This window comes from Gigantopelta aegis, chromosome 4, assembly GCF_016097555.1.
Source record: "Gigantopelta aegis isolate Gae_Host chromosome 4, Gae_host_genome, whole genome shotgun sequence".
Taxonomy (NCBI): Eukaryota; Metazoa; Mollusca; class Gastropoda; order Neomphalida; family Peltospiridae; genus Gigantopelta; species Gigantopelta aegis.
Genome location: NC_054702.1, coordinates 58,199,718 through 58,223,031, shown reverse-complemented (window position 1 = coordinate 58,223,031; position 23,314 = coordinate 58,199,718). Strand labels below are relative to the sequence as shown.

General features: G+C 40.3%; 1 protein-coding gene across 1 annotated transcript in view; it reads left to right on the top strand.

Moving 5' to 3' along the window:
- The window catches only part of LOC121369911 (glucose dehydrogenase [FAD, quinone]-like), a 22,336-nt gene extending 6,998 nt beyond the window's left edge, over window positions 1–15,338 (top strand). The window contains exons 6-10 of the mRNA XM_041494991.1: window positions 457–559; window positions 4,602–4,756; window positions 8,143–8,320; window positions 12,148–12,370; window positions 14,780–15,338. Coding sequence (XP_041350925.1) covers window positions 457–559; window positions 4,602–4,756; window positions 8,143–8,320; window positions 12,148–12,370; window positions 14,780–15,002 — 882 coding nt within the window. The 3' untranslated portion in view covers window positions 15,003–15,338. The remainder of the gene's footprint in view (window positions 1–456; window positions 560–4,601; window positions 4,757–8,142; window positions 8,321–12,147; window positions 12,371–14,779) is intronic.
- The last annotated feature ends 7,976 nt before the right edge of the window (window positions 15,339–23,314 follow it).

The following is a 23,314-nucleotide window of genomic DNA, read 5'->3' as shown; positions in this document are numbered from 1 at the left end:
TCATGTTTATGTCCCGAGTGAAGTAATTTTCAATTGTCACGAGCTTTAGTGAGTGGCAATGAAAATTAGTTCACGAGGGACATAAACATAATACGAAATGGTAGCGAGTTAAATATCCTATTTATTACTCACAGTCGATCTTAATTTATATCGCTCAACTCGCTTGGCTGGCGTTCCTGTAAGATTGTAGTTCGCCAGTCGATGACGTTATAGTGTGACGTCGAAGTGTTACGTCCTGCTTGGCGTTTTAGTGGGACGTATCACTTTGATATGTATCAAGATTTTTTTTTAACCATATGGGTCATAATGAAAAATACGTCGTTGTGTTTAAACATTAGGGTATGTCACTTTATTAAAACATTTTTTAGCAAACCGACATTTTGCAACTTTGAAAGTGTCCCTTTAATTTACAAAGTAGAAACATGAGTTGAATCAGAAACTTTGCTTGTGTTTCAGATACCAGTAATAGCCAACCTTCCAGTAGGACAAAATCTCCACGATCATGTTGCCTCCTTGACACGAGGTTTCTTCAACGACCCGAGCCAGCTGACTATTGATCGTATGTCACATTCATTTTGGTACATTTATAAAAAACGGCGGGATCTAGCCCAGTGGTAAAGCGTTCGCTTGGTGCGCGGTCGGTCTAGGATATATCCCCGTCGGTGGACCCATTGGGCTATTTCTCGTTCCAGCCAGTGCTCCACAAGTGGTGTAACAAAATCCGTGGTATGTACTATCCTGTCTGTGGGATGGTACATATAAAATATCCCTTTCTGCTAATCGAAAAGAGTAGCCCATGGAGTGGCGACAACGGGTTTCCTCTCTAGATATCTGTATAATCCTTAACCATATGTAAATAACATGTGTTGAGTGCGTCGTTAAATAAAACATTTCCTTCCTTCATCTATAAAACCCCTGCGTGTGCAGCGGTGTAACATTCTCTTTAAGAATGGCCAATACAGCACTACTCCCCTCTTGGGGCATCTTGTTGGCCGTGCCCCTGGAAGTACTGTAACCTCACCGTGGTGCAGGCATGAAACATTCTCTATGCGAATGCCCAATATTGCACAACTCCCCTCTTGGGTCATCTTATTGGCCGTGCCCCTGGAAGTACTGTAACCTCACCGTGGTGCAGGCATGAAACATTCTCTATGCGAATGGCCAATATAGCACAACTACCCTCTTGGGTCATCTTGTTGGCCGTGCCCCTGGAAGTACTGTAACCTCACCGTGGTGCAGGGGTGAAGCATTCTCTATGCGAATGGCCAATATAGCACAACTCTTCTCTTGGGGCACATTGTTGGCCGTGCCCCTGGAAGTACTGTAACCTCACCGTGGTGCAGGGGTGAAACATTCTCTATGCGAATGGCCAATATAGCACAACTCCCCCCCTTGGGCACATTGTTGGCCGTGCCCTTGGAAGTACTGTAACCTCACCGTGGTGCAAGGGTGAAACATTCTCTATGCGAATGGCCAATATAGCACAACTCCCCTCTTGGGTCATCTTGTTGGCCGTACCCCTGGAAGTACTGTAACCTCACCGTGGTGCAGGGGTGAAACATTCTCTATGCGAATGACCAATATAGCACAACTCCCCTCTTGGGTCATCTTGTTGGCCGTGCCCCTGGAAGTACTGTAACCTCACCGTGGTGCAGGCATGAAACATTCTCTATGCGAATGGCCATAATAGCACAACTCCCCTCTTGGGTCATCTTGTTGGCCATGCCCCTGGAAGTACTGTAACCTCACCGTGGTGCAGGCATGAAACATTCTCTATGCGAATGGCCAATATAGCACAACTCCCCTCTTGGGTCATCTTGTTGGCCGTGCCCCTGGAAGTACTGTAACCTCACCGTGGTGCAGGGATGAAACATTCTCTATGCGAATGGCCAATATAGCACAACTCCCCTCTTGGGGCACATTGTTGGCCGTGCCCCTGGAAGTACTGTAACCTCACCGTGGTGCTGGGGTGAAACATTCTCTATGCGAATGGCCAATATAGCACAACTCCCCTCTTGGGGCACATTGTTGGCCGTGCCCCTGGAAGTACTGTAACCTTACCGTGGTGCAGGGGTGAAACATTCTCTATGCGAATGACCAATATAGCACAACTCCACTCTTGGGGCACATTGTTGGCCGTGCCCCTGGAAGTACTGTAACCTCACCGTGGTGCAGGTGTGAAACATTCTCTATGCGAATGGCCAATATAGCACAACTCCCCTCTTGGGGCACATTGTTGGCCGTGCCCCTGGAAGTACTGTAACCTCACCGTGGTGCAGGGGTGAAACATTCTCGATGCGAATGACCAATATAGCACAGCTCCCCTCTTAGGGCACATTGTTGGCCATGAGGTGCATCCCGTAATGCTGGATGATGGGATCCCGGTGGTTGGTTTGGGGGCATATCTACGGATGTGTTTTCTGGCAACACACTACTTTGGCCCGGAATTCAGGCAGACCTGATCAATCGGCTGGTCACGCCAATGAGCAAACAACCTTTTGTTTTGCTATTCATCAGTTCATGTTTGCATTTACCATGGTTTGACACCTAATAGTCGATTTATTTTTCGAGCTGGGGTGTCGTTAAACATTAATTAATTAATTGATTGATCTGTAAAATTATGAATAGGGTAGGGTGCGGTTTGACTAGGAGTAACGGCCTAGGTGGTGTAGTGCAATCAGACGTAAAGGCTGGTAGGTACTGGGTTCGTGTCCCGGTACCGGCTCCTACCCAGAGTGAGTTCATTGGCTCACTGGGTAGACGTAAGGCCATTCTCTCTGACTAACCATTTACTCACTGTTCTGGACAGACCGCCCAGATAGCGTGTGTGCCCAGGATACTGTGCTTAAATCTTAAGTAGGTATAAGCACCAAAATAAGTATGAATGAAATCAAATGAACAGAATTTGATTTTTAATAATTACCTACTACAACACAATCGCCTTACAAAATTCGAGCCCCGGAGATAGTCATATAATTATATGAAATACAGGTCTATATTTATAAAAGTTGGATACAAAATTAAGGTAATGATTGCATACTATAGCCCAACCCCCCTCCCCCTCCATCCCCATCATGGTGCGGACCCAGGGTAGTTGCCATGGTTATTCCATCCTATTGACGCCACTGACGTAGCCACTGGCTAAATATCTTTGAACGCATAAAAAAGTGACTTCAGATTTGAACATTGATACGCTAGTGGGTGTCAATAATTTATCTTTTCTCTTAATTTAGTTAATATATTTTTTTTTGACCTGAGAAGTAGATATTTGTGCATGTTTATCTTCATTGCCTTGACTCAAGACCCCGATAATGTATAACCCATAGAAATAATATGTAGGTCCTAATTAAAGTCTGGTACTTTAATGAAGTCTGGATGAGTCTGGATTTTAACGTTTTATAAGTTCGAGCCTAGATCTATTTTTGAACGGCGCTGGAGCGTCATAATGCTATTTTAATTATTAATATTGATAATATTGAAACATATTGGTTTGAAGCATGCATTCCTTGTTTTTTGGCTTGTATATACTCTTAAGTATTTTTAAAAGATACTACACCAGCTTTTTTATTACTTTAAATTGGGTTGGGAAAAAGTGGTCTCCCTTTCAAACCACTCCTTTTTTCCAACAATACAGCAATCCTGGGGCTATAATATATGCACGGACTAAGCGTGTCGTAATCTCAAACTAGGCCCTACCTGCAGACTGTTGACCTTATAGGTAATACTAAATCAAATAACTTCCGACTGGGTCAAAGTTGGAGGTGCACCCAATTTTTTATAGAGCAGTTAATACCACAAGTCCTGTTATTGGTGATAAATGTGAGTGTGTCTGTTGTAAACAAAAATAAAACGTTTCATCAATGCTAAAATTGTATGCAATTGTTTTTATTATCTAGTACCACTAGTTAAAGTAGCATTGTGCTTGAAACATGTATGGGGTACCTGTAAAAAAAAAAGGTACTCTGATTTTGTGTGGAACTAGGGTAGTCATAGACGTTACCCGCTTTCTCTGAAATGAGCAGCTTAACCCCGAATGTTACCTGATATCCTGCAGGTAGGGGTTTTAGCCACAACATATGTATGTTACTAGTGTTGTCTATGGAATTTGATTTGGTGGTATACACCCTATACTCTGTACATACCGTTTACATTAAATTAATCTACGCCTGATCATAAGTGGTTAGTCCAGGGCCCCGTTTTACGACGCGATCTTCTTAAAGTCGCAGACCCTTGCTTCAACCCCTGAAAATGGACACTGAGTTTAGTTAATCTACAAACCTATAACTCAGGGACTATAACAGAGTGAAACAAGAGTTCATGACGCACTTGAACTTTTAAACAATATGAAAAATGCCTTTTGTGGTATTAGAAACACCAGGATGACCAGAAACACTTCGGTTCTACGGATATGGATACTCTAAACAATAAAATATAAGTAATTTTTTATTTCAGTGATCATAAACGGCTCTAATAGTGAAAAATATGTGTTAGTGTTTAAAAACTAGGGTCTGTCCCTTTAAATGCATTTATAAGGTAGTTACGCGCTTAAGATTGCTTTGGCAGACCGGGGCCCTGATCCACGACTCCGTTTCATATTCCAGCGGCTCTTCTCCTGCAGACGAATGGCGTTGAGGCACTAGCACACATATGTTCCTACTCCAGGTACAAGTGTCTCGCCCCCGACATCCAGTTGTCTGTGATCATCGCCGGTGTGTCGGTCACAGCAGCGATCAACTGTCAGAACATCGATCCGAACGTGCGTATACTTTGGGTTTTTTAATAATAATAATAAAAATAATAAAAATTAAAGGGACATTCTTGAGTTTGCTACAACTTTAATATGTTGTCGACTAACGGAGACTTTTTAACGATTGTAATTACATATCAAATATATTTTTCTGCATAAAATATTACTGGCTGTATATTAAACGTGTTTCTGATTGTTCTAATATTTTACTAGGTTAAATTTCATTTTATTTCCTAAAATATTATTTTTTCGTTCGTACGAAATTATTTGAAGACAGAATCCAGTTTGGTCTTCTTACAAATATTAAGACGACTAGAAACACATTGAATTTACAGACACTGATATTCTAAACAAGAAAATATATTTAATATGTAAGTTTAATCGTAGAAATATCTTATTAGTCGGAAACATCTTACAATGCAACAAACTCAGAAATGTCCTCTTAAAACAAAGAAACATAGTAAAAACTTAAAGGCAATTTAGTAGGTAAATATATTTCCCAGTTCTCGTTTTACTGAGTCGTGGTTAAATCAGAACGACAAATCCTTAATACATGATCAGGGCCGTATCTCTGCACAATGCAAAGTTGAAAGGGCATTTGGCAAAATAATGGCTGATTCCATAAATACTCTATCTGGAGATTATAGGAGATTCTTTACTGGAGATTTTATCCTTCTTGCACTATGTATCGGGTGCGCCCCCTAAAAAAACAACCAAAAAACAACAACCAAAAAACAACAACCAAAAAACAAAAAACAAACAAAACGAAAACAAAACGAAAACAAAACCAACAAAAAACCTCATCAATCATATTTGACAAAAAACATGAATTTTTCTATTTATTATATAACATTTGGCAATTTACCTTTATTTTTAAAATGCCAGCAGCAAAATAGTTCCGGCTTTTTTACAGTGAAGATAACACATTTTAGAGTGAAATGATATTTTAAGATATTTCACTAAATGTTATATAATAAATTAACGTACCCCTATCGAATCAGGGTTCAGGAACGTTTCCAGTGATTGGGTGTTGGACCACCCTCATGTATCAAATCATGTCCTTTCAATGCGGTTTATTGTAGCAGCGTGATTTAAAGACACGAACACAAAGGCTGCTTAGGATTCACAATATGTCTTTTTATATGAGGACAACACCCATGAAAAAGAAACGATAAACACTCAAATAATTAATATAAAACCACTAAATTGGCTGTAACAAACTACAGGAAATATGTGTGTTGCAAACATTCATTATACAGTTAGTTTGTTTTGTTAAACGGCAATATAAGAGCACATTATGTTATTAATAATCGACTATTGGAAGGAAGGAAGGAAATGTTTTATTTAACGACGCCACCAGAGGACGTTCCCAGTCATCCGTATTTTACCGAATTCAACAAGAGGCAGCCGACATCCTGAATGCACAAACATGTTATCATTAAGTAATGAAAAGGAAATGTTTTATTTAACGACGCACTCAACACATTTCATTTACGGTTATATGGCGTCAGACATATGGTTAAGGACCACACATATATTGAGAGAGGAAACCCGCTGTCGCCACTTCATGGGTTACTTTTTTCGATTAGCAGCAAGGGATTTTTGATATGCACCATCCCACAGGCAGCATAATACATACCATGATCTTTGATATACCAGTCGTGGTGCACTGGCTGGAACGAGAAATAGCCCGATGGGCCCACCGATTACTGGACATTTCTTTTGTTTAACGACACGACTAGAACACATTGATTTATCAATCATCGGCTATTGGATGTCAAACATTTGGTAACTTTTACATATAGTCTTAGAGAGGAAACCCGCTACATTTTTTTTCCATTAGTAGCAAGGGATCTTTTATGTGCACCAACCCACAGACAGGATAGCACATACCACGGCCTTTGATATATCAGTCGTTCTACACTGGCTGGAGCGAGAAATAGCCCAATGAGTCCACCAACGGGGATGGATCCTAGGTTGACAATTTATTAGGCCACCGCTTTACCACTGGGCTATGCCCCTCCCCCCTCATTCTTTATACAGAGTACACAACCAAAGCCTACCACAGTATTGGTCTAACACTTAAATCTTTACTTTTTAAAATAATTTGACCGGCCTCGGTAGCGTCGTGGTTAGGCCATCGGTCTACAGGCTGGTAGGTACTGGGTTCGGATCCCAGTCGAGGCATGGGATTTTTAATCCAGATACCGACTCCAAACCCTGAGTGAGTGCTCCGCAAGGCTCAATGGGTAGGTGTAAACCACTTGCACCGACCGGTGATCCATAACTGGTTCAACAAAGGCCATGGTTTGTGCTATCCTGCCTGTGGGAAGCGCAAATAAAAGATCCCTTGCTACTAATCGGAAAGAGTAGCCCATGTAGTGGCGACAGCTTGTTTCCTCTCAAAATCTGTGTGGTCCTTAACCATATGTCTGACACCATATAACCGTAAATAAAATGTGTTGAGTGCGTCGTTAAATAAAACATTTCTTTCTTTCTTTTTAAAATAATTTAGTAAGATATGATGCCCGCATATCAGGTGCTCGGTTTCGAACTTATCTTAAAACGCCTACTTGCAAAATTATCTTCTTCATACTTAAAAGCTCGAACCACCCCGCCCGACCCCTGCTCAAGCAAATATTCTTGTTTCAAGGGGAGCATACCCCTATAAACTTCGCTTGCCACAGTCTAGACCCCTCCCTGCTAAAAATCTTACATACGCGCCTGCAATAATAACTAAAAATGATACAACTTGTCACCCTACGATGTCATTAACTCTTAACTGCATTGTTTTTTTGTTGTTTTTTGGGTTTTATTTTGTTGTTTTTTAATTTTTAAAGCAGTTTTTGTAAAGTCAACGTATGCTTTCATTCTTGTTTTTCACTAGGGGCAAAGCGCTCGCTTGATGCGCGGTCCATCTGGGATCGATCCCCATCGGCGATTGTCCCACTGGGCTCGATTCATTGCTACTAATGGAAAAATGTAGCGGGTTTCCTCTCTAAGACTGTATGTCAATATCTATCAACTGTTTGACATCCAATAGCCGATGATTAATAAATCAATCTGCTCTAGTGGTGTCGTTAAACAAAGCAAACTGCAAGGTTTTTTACAACTGATGTTGTTCGCAAGGTTGTCCACCCATCATCTTCATTGTTACACTCACTACCATCATCATCATCGTCATCATCATTACCACAACAACCATCACCTTCACCATCATCATCAATCATAATCATAATTATCACCACCACCACCATCATCATCCACATCATCATCATCATCATCATCATCATTATCATCATCAATAATAATAATAATAATCATCATCATCAATAATCATCATCACTGCCATCAATGTTATTAGTCTTTCATACTCGTATATATTTATTTTACAGATTCTCCAAACTTTGCCCGGAGTAACCGATCCGACGGTGTCTTTTCTTCTTTTGGTTCAGTTGATAAAGCCGAAATCAACTGGATACCTCACACTTAAGAGCACCAATCCGCTGGAAGCCCCACTGATAAACCCCAAGCTCCTCAGTCATCCTGACGACGTGAAAGCTTTGATCAGAGGTATTTTATATATTAGGAGATGGGGAGGTGGGGGGAGGGGGAGACGGGGAGGTGGGGGGTGGGGAGGGGGAGACGGGACGTAGCCCAGTGGTAAAGTGCTCGCCTGGTGCGCGGTCGGTTTAGGATCGATCCCCGTCGGTAGGTCGATTTGGGCTATTTCTCCCGTCGGTGGGATAATCCATATAAAAGACCCCTTGCTATTAATTAATCGAATGGCCGCGGCGGGTTTCCTCTCTAATTATCTGTGTGGTCCTCAACCATAAAGTTCGACACCGTGTTGAGTCGTCGTTAAATAAAACACTTCCTTCCTTCGTTAAATAAAACACTTCTTTCGTTCTTTTATATCCCAGTGTCCCATATTAACAGTTATATTTGTTTTGGATAAACATGATAAAAAGTATTTTGTTTTATTCCTAAAAAAACCCTAATTATTTTACAATATCGGTAACTACGAAAACAAAATGTTTGCTTAAACTCACAAATAACTACTAAATCAATATTATTAATTATTATATATATAAAACATATTTTAAAACTAATATAATTTTAAAATATTGCAACCAGATATGTTCCCACTTTGATCTTGAACACACCAACACGAACATAACCAGCTAGTGTAAAAACATGTTTGTTTTAAAAAGATACCTATTAACCCATACACATCTTTCACACATCGCCACCTTTATCCAATTCAGACGTTTAGTTATCGTGACAAAATTATTATCTGTTTTGTGTTGTGTTCAATTCAATTTCAACTTATTTTCATGCTTATATCCAATTAGGGTTCAAGCTCGCTGTCTTGGGCACACACCTCAGCTATCTGGGCTGTCTGTCCAGGACAGTGGGTTAGTTGTTAGTGATTAGTGAGAGTGAAGAGGTGTAGTGGCCTTATACCTACCCAATGAGTCGTTAAAACTCGTTCTGGGTGGAAGCCGGGACCGAGCTGCGAACCCTGTACCTACCAGCCTGTAGTCCGATGGCTTAACCACTACGCCACCGAGGCCGGTTGGTGTTGTGTTAATCAAATACGAAAAGGAAATGATGTTTATTTAACGACACCATAGCACATTTAAATCAGGACACACACAAACAGGCACACACGCGCACGCACACGCGCACACACGCACACACACACAAACACACATACAAACATGCATTTTTTTCTTAGACTGTCGTTGATGTTCTGAAAGCCAAACATCATTACAAAGGGACGAACAATAGCGTGACGTAATAGCATTTCTAAGAAGGGGTCCCACAGTTTCCTCGAAGAATATTGATTGGGAGGCATCACACTATGTACATATACTGCCCTAGTAGCTTCATACATAGCTTCTGATACATTTATTAATATTACCTACTATACGATTTTATTTGGTTAAATGACACCTGAAAGCTCCAGTTCTTATCGGATTACTGAAGATAAGCAAAGTCAGGATCGCTTATTACTTGTTTGGCTGACCAACTTGCACGCAGACAAAAACAAACAAGAAATTTAAAAGAAAAATAGTTTTCTCTTTGGCGTGCTGGGTCGCAGTTGACGTTAAAGCCCCAGTCTCACCGGGCCTGCGACCAGGTAACGACTTAGCTGCGACCGAAAAAATGTTGGAATCGCGGGCAAATCGTAGAAAAAGTGCACGACTGGTTGCAGAGGTCGTGGGTGATCGCCCGAGCAAAATCAGTCGCAGCAAGGTTGATGGTCATGTTCAAAACTTCTGACCTGCGATTCCAAATCGTAAGAGGTCGTAGACAGGTCTTACATGGTCGTACAACAAGTCGCGCATGGACGCACTACCAGCTGTGCATGATCGCGGGTCAAGTAGTCGCACGATTGGTCGTGCCACTGGTCATGCAACTTGACGATTGGTGGTGCCACCTGTCGTACGACCTCACGATCGGTAGTGCGACCAGTCACGATCTGTCCCGACTGGTTGCACGACCTTACGATTGGTGGTACCACCAGTCTTTAGCTCGCATACCAGTATATTTGGAGTGGCTTCTAGGGTTCAGGTCACTCTCCACTACGACACCAGAAGAGAGCTTATCGCTATGGCGGGTGTACCAGTGCCGCCGAAAAGATTCCAACTTATGTTGGCCCGACTGCAGATGGAGCAACAACAGCTGGGTGATGTATTCGCAGCCGTACTTCGTCTTTATATCTGATCGAGTGACCCATCTCACGACTGGTTGCGATTGGCTGCGATCGTTCGTACGAGCGGTCGCGGGTCGCCACGATTTATTGCACGATTACCTACGATTGATCTTGCGATCGATCTTCTCCAATTGTTGGTGATCGCACGACCACGCGTACCACCAATCGTACGATGATCTACCACCAGTCAACATTGCCGATTGGTCGTATCTCGGCCAAATTGTCACCAATCGCACGATCCAGAAAAACGTACGATCCAGTGTGACTGAGGCTTTAGGTAGCTTTATACAGTTAGCTCCCTTGTGTATCCTGTCGCGAAAAGGGTTCGCTTGCTGTTTTTGCATATATCCATGTTGTTATGGTAATTATTTAAAATATTAAATAAATTCTTAAGCTTGTTGATAGCCAAGGAGATATTACAAAAAAATAAAAAATCACCAGGGACCTATTTCACAAAACATCGTAAGTTTACGTCTGTAACTAGCAGTTATACAGGTCATCCATTTACATATGTCTGATATCTATTTCACGCAGAAAATTACATCATTACGGAATATGGAGCATTTTAAGGACAAAATAAAATGAAATATGCGTATTTCAAAGTATATTTGTTGTACTATAGTAGTAATAAGAATTGTGGTTGAGTCGTAGATTTACGTTTACGTACAAAACTAGGCTTACGATGTTCTATGAAACTGGGCCCTGGGCCCGTTCGTATAAAACGTTTAGAGCGAAGACTTAATCTCTAATGACGTCACATGTATACAATTTGTATGGCGTTGCCAAGACGTTCACGTTTCAGACTCTATTAGAGTCTTGAGTCTAGACTCTAAAAGTTTTATAAGCACTAGGTCTGGATTGCAAACGGCTTAGCTGTAATGCGGCTTGGTATTCATGCACCGGGTTTTCCTTGTGGCAAAAGTGGGGCTCGGTCAATTTGGGTAATTTTCAAACAAACTGATTTTGTGAAACATTTAATAGCTAACCTTTATTCAAATGAGAATTTAAGTAAAGTTTGATGAGGCAAGTTTCCATAGATATATGCGTCATATCCGCCAACTCCCGCTTGGGTGTGGTTTCTATGGGTGTGAATATTGTCAAACATTTTCACAAAGCATTTTGGAATTTTGGGCATGTGGAACTCAAAATATTTAGGATGCCAGGGGCTGACATACATACATCTCAGTTAAATATTTACAAATAACCGTTGTCTCCTACCTTAATTGCGTAAAACAAGTGATGTCTCGTGACGTAAATTCATTATGATGTAACGCTGTCAAATTAGCAAGGCTAGTATAAATGTTTTTTGTTGTAAAAACCCATCCACCACATACAACCTACGTACATCGCTAGCACTACCCAAATGGGACGTTTAGTTATCATGAAAACATGATTAAATATTGTATGTTGTATTGAGAGAGAGAGAGAGAGAGAGAGAGAGAGAGAGAGAGAGAGAGAGAGAGAGAGAGAGAGAGAGAGAGAGAGCGAGAGAGATGCACACTCACAAACACACCCACGGCTACCCCACCCCACACGTACACACACACACGTAGTTGCACACATACATTATCACACACACACACTAACACACGCACACACACACGCACGCACACGCACGCACGCACACACACGTTTATATTCTGTTTATGTGTATAATACAAAACATATATATTTACAGGAATCAATGCAGCAAAAGCTGTTTTGCAGACAAAGGCGTTTCGCGATTTTGGCGTTGTATTTGACGACCGTCAGGTTCCACAGTGCGCAATGCATCCTGCGGGAACCTACAGCTATTGGGAGTGTTTTGTGCGACTCTACACGTTGTCCACCTTCCACTATCTGGGCACCTGTAAAATGGGATCCCCTCGCGACTGGAGGACTGTGGTAGACCCTCAGCTAAGGTGAGACGTAGAAGAACAAGGGTTGGCTCTCCCTTTTTCAGGCAATGCTACTGCTGCTACTGCTATTGCTGCTATTGCTTTTGCTGCTACTGCTGCTACTGCTGCTACTGCTGCTACTGCTGCTGCTGCTGCTGCTGCTGCTGCTACTGCTACTACTGCTACTACTGCTACTACTAGTACTGCTGCTGCTACTACTGCTACAATTGCTACTACTGCTGCTACTGTTGCTGCTATTACTGCTACTACTGATACTACTACTACTACTATTACTACTACTACTGCTGCTGCTACTGTTGCTACTGCTGCTACTACTGTTACTGCTACTACTTTTACTGTTGCTACTGCTGCTACTAGTTACTACTACTACTGCTGCTACTACTGCTACTGCTACTGCTGCTACTACTTCTACTGCTGCTACTATTGCTACTGCTGCTGCTGTTACTGCTAATACTGCTACTGTTGTTATTGTTACTGCTGCTGCTATTATTGCTACTGTCAATGCTGCTACTACTGCTACTGCTACTATTGCTACTGCTGCTACGACTACTGCTACTGCTGCTACTACTGCTACTGCTACTATTGCTGCTGCTGCTACTACTGTTATTGTTGTTGTTGTTGCTGCTGCTGCTACTACTGTTGTTGTTGCTGCTGCTACTACTGTCACTGTTGCTACTACTGCTGCTGCTTCTACTGCTACTACTACTGCTACTAATGCTACGTCTGCTACTACTGTCATTGCTTCTACTGCTTCTACTGCTGTTACTACTACTACTACTGTCACGGCTGCTATTCCTGCTTCTGTCACACCGCTGCTGCTACTACTACCACTGCTGCTGCTGCTGCTACTGCTACTGCTACTGCTACTGCTACTACTACTAATACTGCTGCTACTACTACTACTGCTGCTGCTGCTGTCACTACTATTTCTACTACTACTACTACTACTACTACTACCACTACTACTACTACTACGACTACTACTACTACTGCTGCTGCTGATACTATTGCTTCTATTATTACTGCTGCTGTTGCTTCTGCTGCTTCTGTTCGTACTGGGAAGGTTTATTTATGACTGCAACAGTCCATATGCATGGTGTATAAGTCAATGGCGTAGCCAACACTATAATTTGACGGCATCCACATTGGGAAGGAGGAAACAATCACACTGTCCATGAGTCGTGTTATGGGGCAACAGGATATAAAAGGTGATGGGGGGAAAAAGAGGTGAGGTAAGCCGGTGGTACAAGTTGACTTATAAATCGAGGTCACAAACATCCCTTTTTTTTCTTTTTTTCTTTTTCTATAGCTAATATGACACTGCTTCATTATCCTGCCCATCCAGAGCCTCAGATCAAACTGAAACGACGAGTTTAAATACCTCAAATTACCTCGTTCTATTTTTAAATTGGGCAACCGCTGTGGTGAATGTTAATCCAGTGGGACTACGTGACTCCAGGACTGTCAATTTTACAACTACATTGTACTTAAATATTTTGTTTCACTCGCACTGATACTTGTATTGTTTATAATAGCACTTATGTATTATGAATACTGTCTTGTAAATATGGATCCTATAGCCATAGATATTATTAATATACTGAACAGCATTGTAAACGCACCACCAGTTGATGACAACAAATGTGAATGGGGCGTATATCAGCATTAAAAATATCAATGAATAAGTACCTTACTACCTTATAGACCATGCATGACGACGAATAACTAAGGGTTTCCTCTCTAAGACTGTCAGAATTATCAAATGTATGACATCCAATAGCCGATGATTAATAAATCGATGTGCTCTAGTGGTCTCGTTAAACAAAACAAACTTCTTTTTTAAAAACTATATGTTTATTAAACGACGCACTCAACACATTTTAGTTACGGATATATGGCTTCGGACATATGGTTAAGGACCACACAGATACTAAGAGAAAAAACCCGCTGTCGCCACTTCATGGGCTGCTTTTTTCGATTAGCAGCAAGGGGTCTTTTATATGCACCATCCCATAGGCAAGATAGCACATACCACGGCCTTTGATATACCAGTCGTGGTGCACTGGCTGGAGAGAAAAATAGCCCAATGGGCCCACTGACGGGGATCGATCTCAAACTGACCGCGCATCAAGCGAGCGTTGTACCACTGGGTTACGTACCACCCCTAACTATATAGAGTAGTTAAAAAACAAAAAAACACGTACATTTTCATCCTCAAGCTGCCCTGTTCCTACGGACCTGATTTAATAATTGGTTTAAAATTTAATAACGATATAAGAGTTGTAAAAACCCCCAAAAACGTGCATTTTCGCCCTCAAGGGGTGGAAGGAGTAACCCCTCCCCGATCCTACAGGTCCGATGTTTTAAGTGAGGTTTACAATTTGAAGGTGTGTTTCTTTTTTTTCCTTTCAGAGTGAAAGGAATATGTGGTCTCCGGGTTGCAGACGCCTCTATAATGCCATCAATGCCAACCGGTAACATCAATGCACCGACAGTGATGATTGGCGAAAAGGCAGCTCACATGATAAAATTAACCAATCGAAAGTATTGGCCCTGGCCGCCATGTCATCGCGGCAGGTCACGTGGATTTCGCAACTTCTGGTCTCCTCATCACGGACGTTCTTATTTCGAATAAAGATGATTATTAAAGTCCAAAATTCTGTTTCCTCTGAGCGTGCACACACATATACACTTAAAAATAAGCGCGCAGGCACGCAAACACACATCCACACACACAGTGACACACACATACACACACACACATACACACACACACACTCAAATATACATATACATATCATTACTCATATACACACATGCACACACATACATACATACACGCGCGCACACCAACACATGCATAGGCATTTGTATATATACGCTAACATACATAACATACACACACATTCACACCCACACACCCACACACACTCGTAATATATTACACGTTATTGCATGTTTTAAACAGAAACTAACATCTCCATATATTAGTATTTTGTCTTCTGTAAATGCTTGGTTTATGTCAATAAACTTATGATTTCAAGAATTATTGTTTCATTCTATTCCTGTCACATAATAAAGTCAAGGATTTTTTTTAAAGTACATCCTACAAAGCAGGGGTTGCCGAAGGTGAATCACTGTGGTTTAGACGAAAGAGGAAATCCACCATTGCGGCATGATATTGGGCCTTAGTGTTTAAAAACTAGGGTCTGTCCCTTTAAGGCCCATATAGAGTGGATGCGGCGCGTGCGTGCGATCCGACTGTTGCGTCTTAGGCGTCTGCGGCATGCGTTTTGAACATATAGATCATATACGAGTATTTCATAGCGGCTGGCCGCATACGTTTTTAGACGGACGCATCGCACACATCCAGTCTAGACGCTCTCATTGAAACTAATGTATTTGCAATTTTGTTTTTATCCGGACCGCACGCACGCGCCGCATCCAGTCTATATGGGCCTTAAAGGGACAGACCCTAGTTTTTAAACACTAAGGCATAATTTTCACCTAGACTGTAGTTTCAACCCGAAAAAACCCAGAAAACTAAGTTTAGTTAATTTACAAACATGTAACAAATTTGGATACAGTAGAGTGAAACAATAGTCTGTGACGTTGAAATACCCTTAAAAATTGACTAAAACGCGACTCCATAACAGTTATTTCTCAGACGCAGGTGCGTTTTTAAAAATATGAAGAAAAAAATGCATTTTGTGGTATTAGGAACACCTGGATAACCAGAAAAATTTCGGTTGAACGGAAATGGATAATTTAACCAATAAAATATAAGTAATGTTTGATTTTAGTGATCATAAACGGCTCTAATACATAGTGAAAAATATGCCTTAGTGTTTAAAAACTAAGCTATGTTCCTTTAAACAAACACACCAATTAAACCCATTTAACACTGGAACTTAGTGGAAGTATTATATTCGCGTGGGCTGGAATTACAACTAAGAAGCTTAAGTCTTCAATGTTAAGTTAGACCTGTTTGCGAACTACTGTAGATCCTGAAATTAACGCGTTCCTAAATTAATGCGAGTAACAGTGGGCAGACTACAATGCGAGTGGCCCCACTTCTGTGTACCTTTCGGTTAAATCCAAGTTACAGGCGTCTTTAGTGAGGATCTACAGTACATTCTCTCCCTGTCTACGTCAGTCTAATATATAATTGCCACCACAACGCTGTCCGCTGTAAAACAATCACAGTCAAACAGAAGACTACTTGTACAGATATATTTTCGGATTTCAACTAAAAGGAAAGATAACTGTGATCTGTGGCCTAACACCAAGAACTCTTCAAATAACTATAGTCCGTCTCATTCTTCTACAAAAGTGTCTTTTGTTAATCATTTCAGTTTGGTTTGACGTAAGAAGAAAAGTCGAAGTGTTTTGGAAATCAAATTTAAAAAACCCTCAACTATTTTTGTGTGCAAGTTACAAAATAATCGGCTCAGAAATAAATAACTTGTAGTAAATTACATAGTATAAAAAAAGGCGTTCCCTGTGGGACGGACTATAGGTGTACAAAGTTTACTAGCGAATTGTTTTTTTTACAATTATCTCCCTTTTAAAACACACTGCTGGAATACGTTGAACAACAGTTATGTACGAACCTAAATAGAAGAAGAAGAAGGAAATGTTTTATTTAACGACGCATCCAACACATTTTATTTACAGCACATTGATTTTTATCTTATCATGGGCTATTGGGCGTCAAACATATGGTCATTCTGACATATTTCTTTAAAGGAAACCCGCTGCCGCCACATAGGCTACTCTTTCCGATAAGCAGCAAGGGGTCTTTTATATGCACTTTCCAACAGGCAGGACAGCACATACCACGGTCTTTGACCCGTTGTGGACCACTGGTTGGAACGGAAAATAGCCCAAACTGCAAATGGGTCTACTGAGAAGGATCGATTCGATTTACCACTGGGCTACGCCCGACCCCCGAACCTAAATAGAGCAAACCATTTCAAGTTAGTCCATTCTTTGAGATGAACATTTACTCCATAGCAACGCAATACAAACAAATACAAATGTTTGAGTGTCCTTACTGTTGTGTGCACTGTGTTCGACACACTTTAATTATCAATTAGTAGACCAGAACAAAACCAAAGTTATTTTATTCATTGAGGAGACAACCTTCAATCTGACCAAAAAACAACTGGTAAAATACACCAACAACTTAAATAAAAGACTAGATCCCTAGATATTTGACCAACTAAATATTTTCAGGCTGGTAGGTATTGGGTTCGTATCCCACCTGAGGCAATGGGGGTTTTTTCATGCCAGTACCCGCTCCAACCCAGAGTGAGTGCACCGCTAGGCTCAATGGGTAGGTGTAAGGCCACATACACAGAGTTTCACCCACTTCACGGGTGCGATTATGGGTGTGTCTCCCGAGTGCATGACCCCACAAGCGGGATGATTACCCAGTATGCACTGCAGGTTCCGTGTACCCCGTGTTCGGGTGATACCGTGATAGCTCAACTGACAACAAGCGTGGAGCACGGACCTGTCAAGTAGTCCAACACTGAAATGGAAATACTGCGGCTTTACCATTCATCTCATCATCATCCAATGTTTGTAATGTCTAAAAAAAAAAAAAAAAATTGTCTTTGTCTCTGTGTTAAATGTTTGTGGCGTTTAAAAAACACACAAAAACACACAGAATTCTCAAGTACACACCCGTTGCTGAGAACACCATTCGTTATTTATGGTATCACATACCAAAAAACACACATATGTGTGAAAACAATTTAAAGACATACGATTGGCTGCTCATATGTGATGACCAGGGCCCCGTAGAAGGACAGCGATCTGTAGCAACAACGCTATCCGTAGTAACTACATTTAGCGTAGCAGTTGTTGCCGTCACTCACCCGGTTCCATCGTTCCAACCAGTGCACCACAACTGGTCAACGGCCGTGGTATGTGCTTTTCCTGCCTGGAGAAAGTACATATAAAATATCTCTTGCTGCATTAGGAAAATGTAGCGGCTTTCCTCTTTATGACTCTATGTCGGAATTATCAAATGTTTGACAGCCAATAGCCGATGTTTCATTAATCAATGTGCTCTAGTGGTGTCGTTAAACAAAATAAACGTCTTCTTCACCCGTTCTACGAAGCAGTCTTAGCGCTAAGATCTCCTTAAGAAGATAACTACCTTATGCACTTAAGGTGATCGTAGAACTGAGTTTGCTTCGTGGAACGGAACCCAGATCGCTACTGTCATACGATCCAATGAAACAAAAGTAAAATCGAAATTGACTGACCTGTAAATTAACTACACGCGCATGGGTGCAATACAAACAAGTAATTTCTTTTAAATTTAATTTTTTAAGATAAATAAGAAATAAAATACTACATTCGTGTCCATTAAATACCAATTATCTTAAAACTCGTTGTTAACGTATTCAACTCGCATTCGCTGGTTAGTAACCGATACGTTTTAAAACAAGCCGCTGTAAAATAAATAGTATCTAACGGCTACTCATGTGGTATTCGCTATTTAAAACCTAGTTACTGAGGACATGCTCTCGTGTGCGATATTTCTCGTTCCAACCAGTGCACCACGAGTGGTATACCAAAGGCCGTGGTATATGTTATTCTGTCTCTGGGATGGTGCATATAAAAGAGCCCTTGCTGTAAATCGAAAAGAGTAGCCCATGAATATCTGTGTGGTCCTTAACAATATGTCCGACGCCATATAACCGTAAATAAAATGTGTTGAGTGCGTCGTTAAATAAAACATTTCCTTCCTTCCTTCCTTATTAAACTTCAAGGAAGCGTGAATGAAAGAACTGTGTACATTGGTTTCTTTCACGCTTACCGGCCTCGATGACGTCGTGGTTAGGTCATCGGTCTACAGGCTGATAGCTACTGGGTTCGGATCCCAGTCGAGGCATGGGATTTTTAATCCAGATACCGACTCCAAACCCTGAGTGAGTGCTCCGCAAGGCTCAGTGGGTAGGTGTAAACCACTTGCACCGACCAGTGATCCATAAATGGTTCAATAAAGGCCATGGTTTGTGCTATCCTGCCTGTGGGAAGCGCAAATAAAAATATCCCTTGCTGCTAATCGGAAAGAGTAGCCCATGTAGTGGCGACAGCGGGTTTCCTCTCTATGTCTGACGCCAAATAACCGTAAATAAAAAATGTGTTGAGTGCGTCGTTAAATAAAACATTTCTTTCTTTCTTTTTCTTTCACGCTTCGGCTAACCGGCGTGCATGTACAATACTCGACGACACAATGTAGTTGTGTTTTATTAAACACAGTCAGTAAATGGACAGAATAACAACCAAAAAGTTCTAATACAGTCCAACTAGAGTTAAGGGACATTCCTGAGTTTGCTGCAATTTTAAAGATGTTATCGACTAACAGAGACTTTTTAACGATTGTAATTACATATCAAATATATTTTTTCTGTATAACATATTAGTGGCTGTATATTAAACGTGTTTCTGATCGTTCTAATATTTGTACTAGGTTAAATTTCATTTTATGTCCTAAAATATGTTTTTTGTGTACGTACGAAATTATTTTAAGACAAACTCCAGTTTGGGCTTCTTACAAATATTAAGACGATCAGAAACACATTGAATATACAGACACTGATATTTTAAACACGTTAATATATTTAATATGTAAGTTTGATCGTAGAAATATTTTATTAATCGGAAACATCTTACAATGCATCAAACTTAGGAATGGCTCTTTAAACAGGGACATACAAAAACAAAAACAAAACAAAAAACAAAAAACCCGACACAGATTAATGACAATAAATATACAGTGCAACAACCTAACGAAAAACTAATACAAACCAACCCGAGGTAAACACTCGCATAAACAGCGACCTGTAGTCTGTCCCATCCTCTTAAATTTTTTTTACAAAAATGTAAAAGTATTTTTTTTAAAACCCAAACCCATCCCCCACCCCCCTTCCAATTTTTGTGTACAATTTAGAAATCAATCAGAAATCAATAACTTTTAGTAAATGCCATAGTATGATAAAAGGGTATTCCCTGTGGGAATGACTATAAATAAATAACATGTTCCATTGTCTGTGTAACAGACACTACTTGATACAGTTACATTAAAGTGACTTCGATGGTTGTGAAATAGAAGCCGTAACATTTATTGCAATTACGAATCTCCCATTAGCATATTTAATATCGTTTAAAGGTTAAAGACAGTCAAAAAAGACGTTATGACAGAAATGTGAGGGTGAGCAATAACGGACCACTGGCATGTGGTTTGTCTATAAACTGGGGCTAGTTTTGACCACGCTATTGGGTTCCTACGCCAGCTATAGGAGGACTGCCACTTTGTAACGCGAGCTAACATAGACTCGAAAAACATTTTTACACAAGGGGCGGGACGTAGCCCAGTGGTGAAGCTCTCGCTTCATGCGGTCTTGGATCGATCCCCGTCAGTGGACCCATTGGGTTATTTTTCGCTCCACCCAGTGCACCACGACTGGTCTATAAAAGGCCGTTGTATGTGCTATCCTGTCTATGGATGGTACATATAAAGTCCGTTTTAAAATATGGTGGCTTTGATACAAGTAGAATCGTTTCTTCCTTTTTTATCCCACTGCCCCCTTCCCTCTTTTGAATTCCACATCACTTCCTCTTGATCTGACAGCTTCTCCTATATTTCAACTTCTTTCGCTCTCCATCTCCACGTCCCAGTCCTTGTCTCTTCAAACCGCGTCAGGTGCTTGTCTCTTGTGGCCATCCGTGCTCCACATCTGTCATTTTCCCCATCAACTTTTAGTGTTCAGTAGTTACTTCTAGCATTGTTAAGCGGTACTTGTAACCACCTACTATACTTACTTATTGCAGGTTGTCCAGCACACACAAAAGTAGGCCAGAAGTAGAAATGGAAATACAGAAAAAGTAGGCCAAAAGTAGGAAAACAGAAGGAAAAAGTAGGACAAAAGTAGGACTGAAACAGTACGTAGAAATGATTTATATCGAAACAGTGCTATCACTGATAAAGGTTTTGCTGAGTTCGTACCTGCATCGTTGTTCAAACTTATCCAAAATAACATGAATCTTATGTAACAGTCACGTTACACGGTTATTTGGAATTGTTGTACACTATATTAATGGATATATTAACATTGGAAAACTTGTTAGCTACTGAGTATTTGAAGATATCATAAATAGCTAACAAAGACAATTAAAAAAAATTATACTGTGTTTGAAAATTGTTACTAACCGTTATTTTCAGACACTAGATATTACAGTCACTCAAAATGTATATAAAATATATCATCTGTTAACATAAAAGTAATATATATGTTAGAATGGTTTAGTTACTTGTCAAATTTGGCTAAAACAGATAGCATAATTATTAATGTAAAATACATACAATAATGGAAAGAGTCGAACCTGTCCTAGCGGCCACATGTAGTCATGTAAATGCATGAATGTAAATACACCTGTAATAAGCGGTTACCTGTCTAACGAGGCCAGCGGCCATCTATATCCGATCCCAAAATCGCTTTAAAAAAACCTCTGTATTAAGCGGCCGCATTATATGTTTACTATTATGTAAAAGGGATATTTTACCAACAGCGACAAGGCGCAGCAAAGAACTGATCTTCACACCTTCAAGAATACTTGTACCCATTCAGTCCGGACATCTCTACTGTGTATCAATTAAGAAAATATGACTCTGGAATGCATCTAATTGCTTCTGGGTAGGCAAAGCTTGACATTTGTAGATTCACTTACTATGACAATACACTGCATGAAGTAGAAATCAAATAATTAAAAGGAAACGAAAGACTTATTGAGAACGGTTAAATTAATACATTCCAATCATGTTATTTCTGAAGGAGGCGACATGCTGAAAGTTGATTTATAATCAACTGTGGAGCACACAACCATTAAGTAGCATAACAGACGGCAAAAGAAAAGAAAAGAAAAAAGAAGAAAAGAAACAGCAACAAACGTTTTAAAGACTGAAACCTGTAATCAGCGGCAACCTGTCTTAAGCGGTCGCTTCTCTCTGCTCCCTTGTGTGGCCGCTTAAGACAGGTTTGACTGTAGCAAGAGGCAGCGCAATCACTGTACGGCAGAAAATTAGCATTACAACACATCACGACTGACTGTAGTACTACAATGATTTTGTTCACTTTAGAGCCTCTCCATGGGTTAAAATTGATGTTTTACAACACTACATTTCGTCTGGGTCTAACCACGACGCCACCGAGGCTGGTTTACATTATAAACACTACTTAGTCATGGCAAAAGTAACATTCGAGTGCCGGAAATTGACTTTCAGGGTGTAAATTTAAGATGTTGAGATTATATGGTGCAGCAAATTGGGATATATATCTTGCTTTTAAAAAAAAATCAATCCCATAACAGTTGTCTTTTATAACAACACAATCAATATGTACACGTTAATAGCAATTCGCGGCATTTTGAAACAAGAAAGTAGAAAAAAATAGGTATTTTGAAGAAAAAAATAGGTATTTTGAAAAAAAAAGTAGGGAAAAAAGGACAAAGATAAAACAAAAGTAGGAAAAGAAGTATTTTGGCCATTCGTTTCATTTCATTTCAACTTATTTTGATGCTTATATCCAATTAAGGTTCAAGCACGCTGTCCTGGGCACACTTCTCAGCTATCTGGGCTGTCTGTTCAGGAGAGTGGGTTAGTTGTTAATTATTAGTGATTAGTGAGAGAGAAGAGGGTGTAGTGGCCTTACACCAACCCATTGAGTCATTAAAACTAGCTCTGGGTGGCATATACATACATACATACATACATACATACATACATACATACATACATACATACATACATACACATACATATATATATATATATATATATATATATATATATATATATATATATATATATATATATATATATATATATATTAAGATAATGAGAATGAAAACACAAGTGGAGTTAACAAC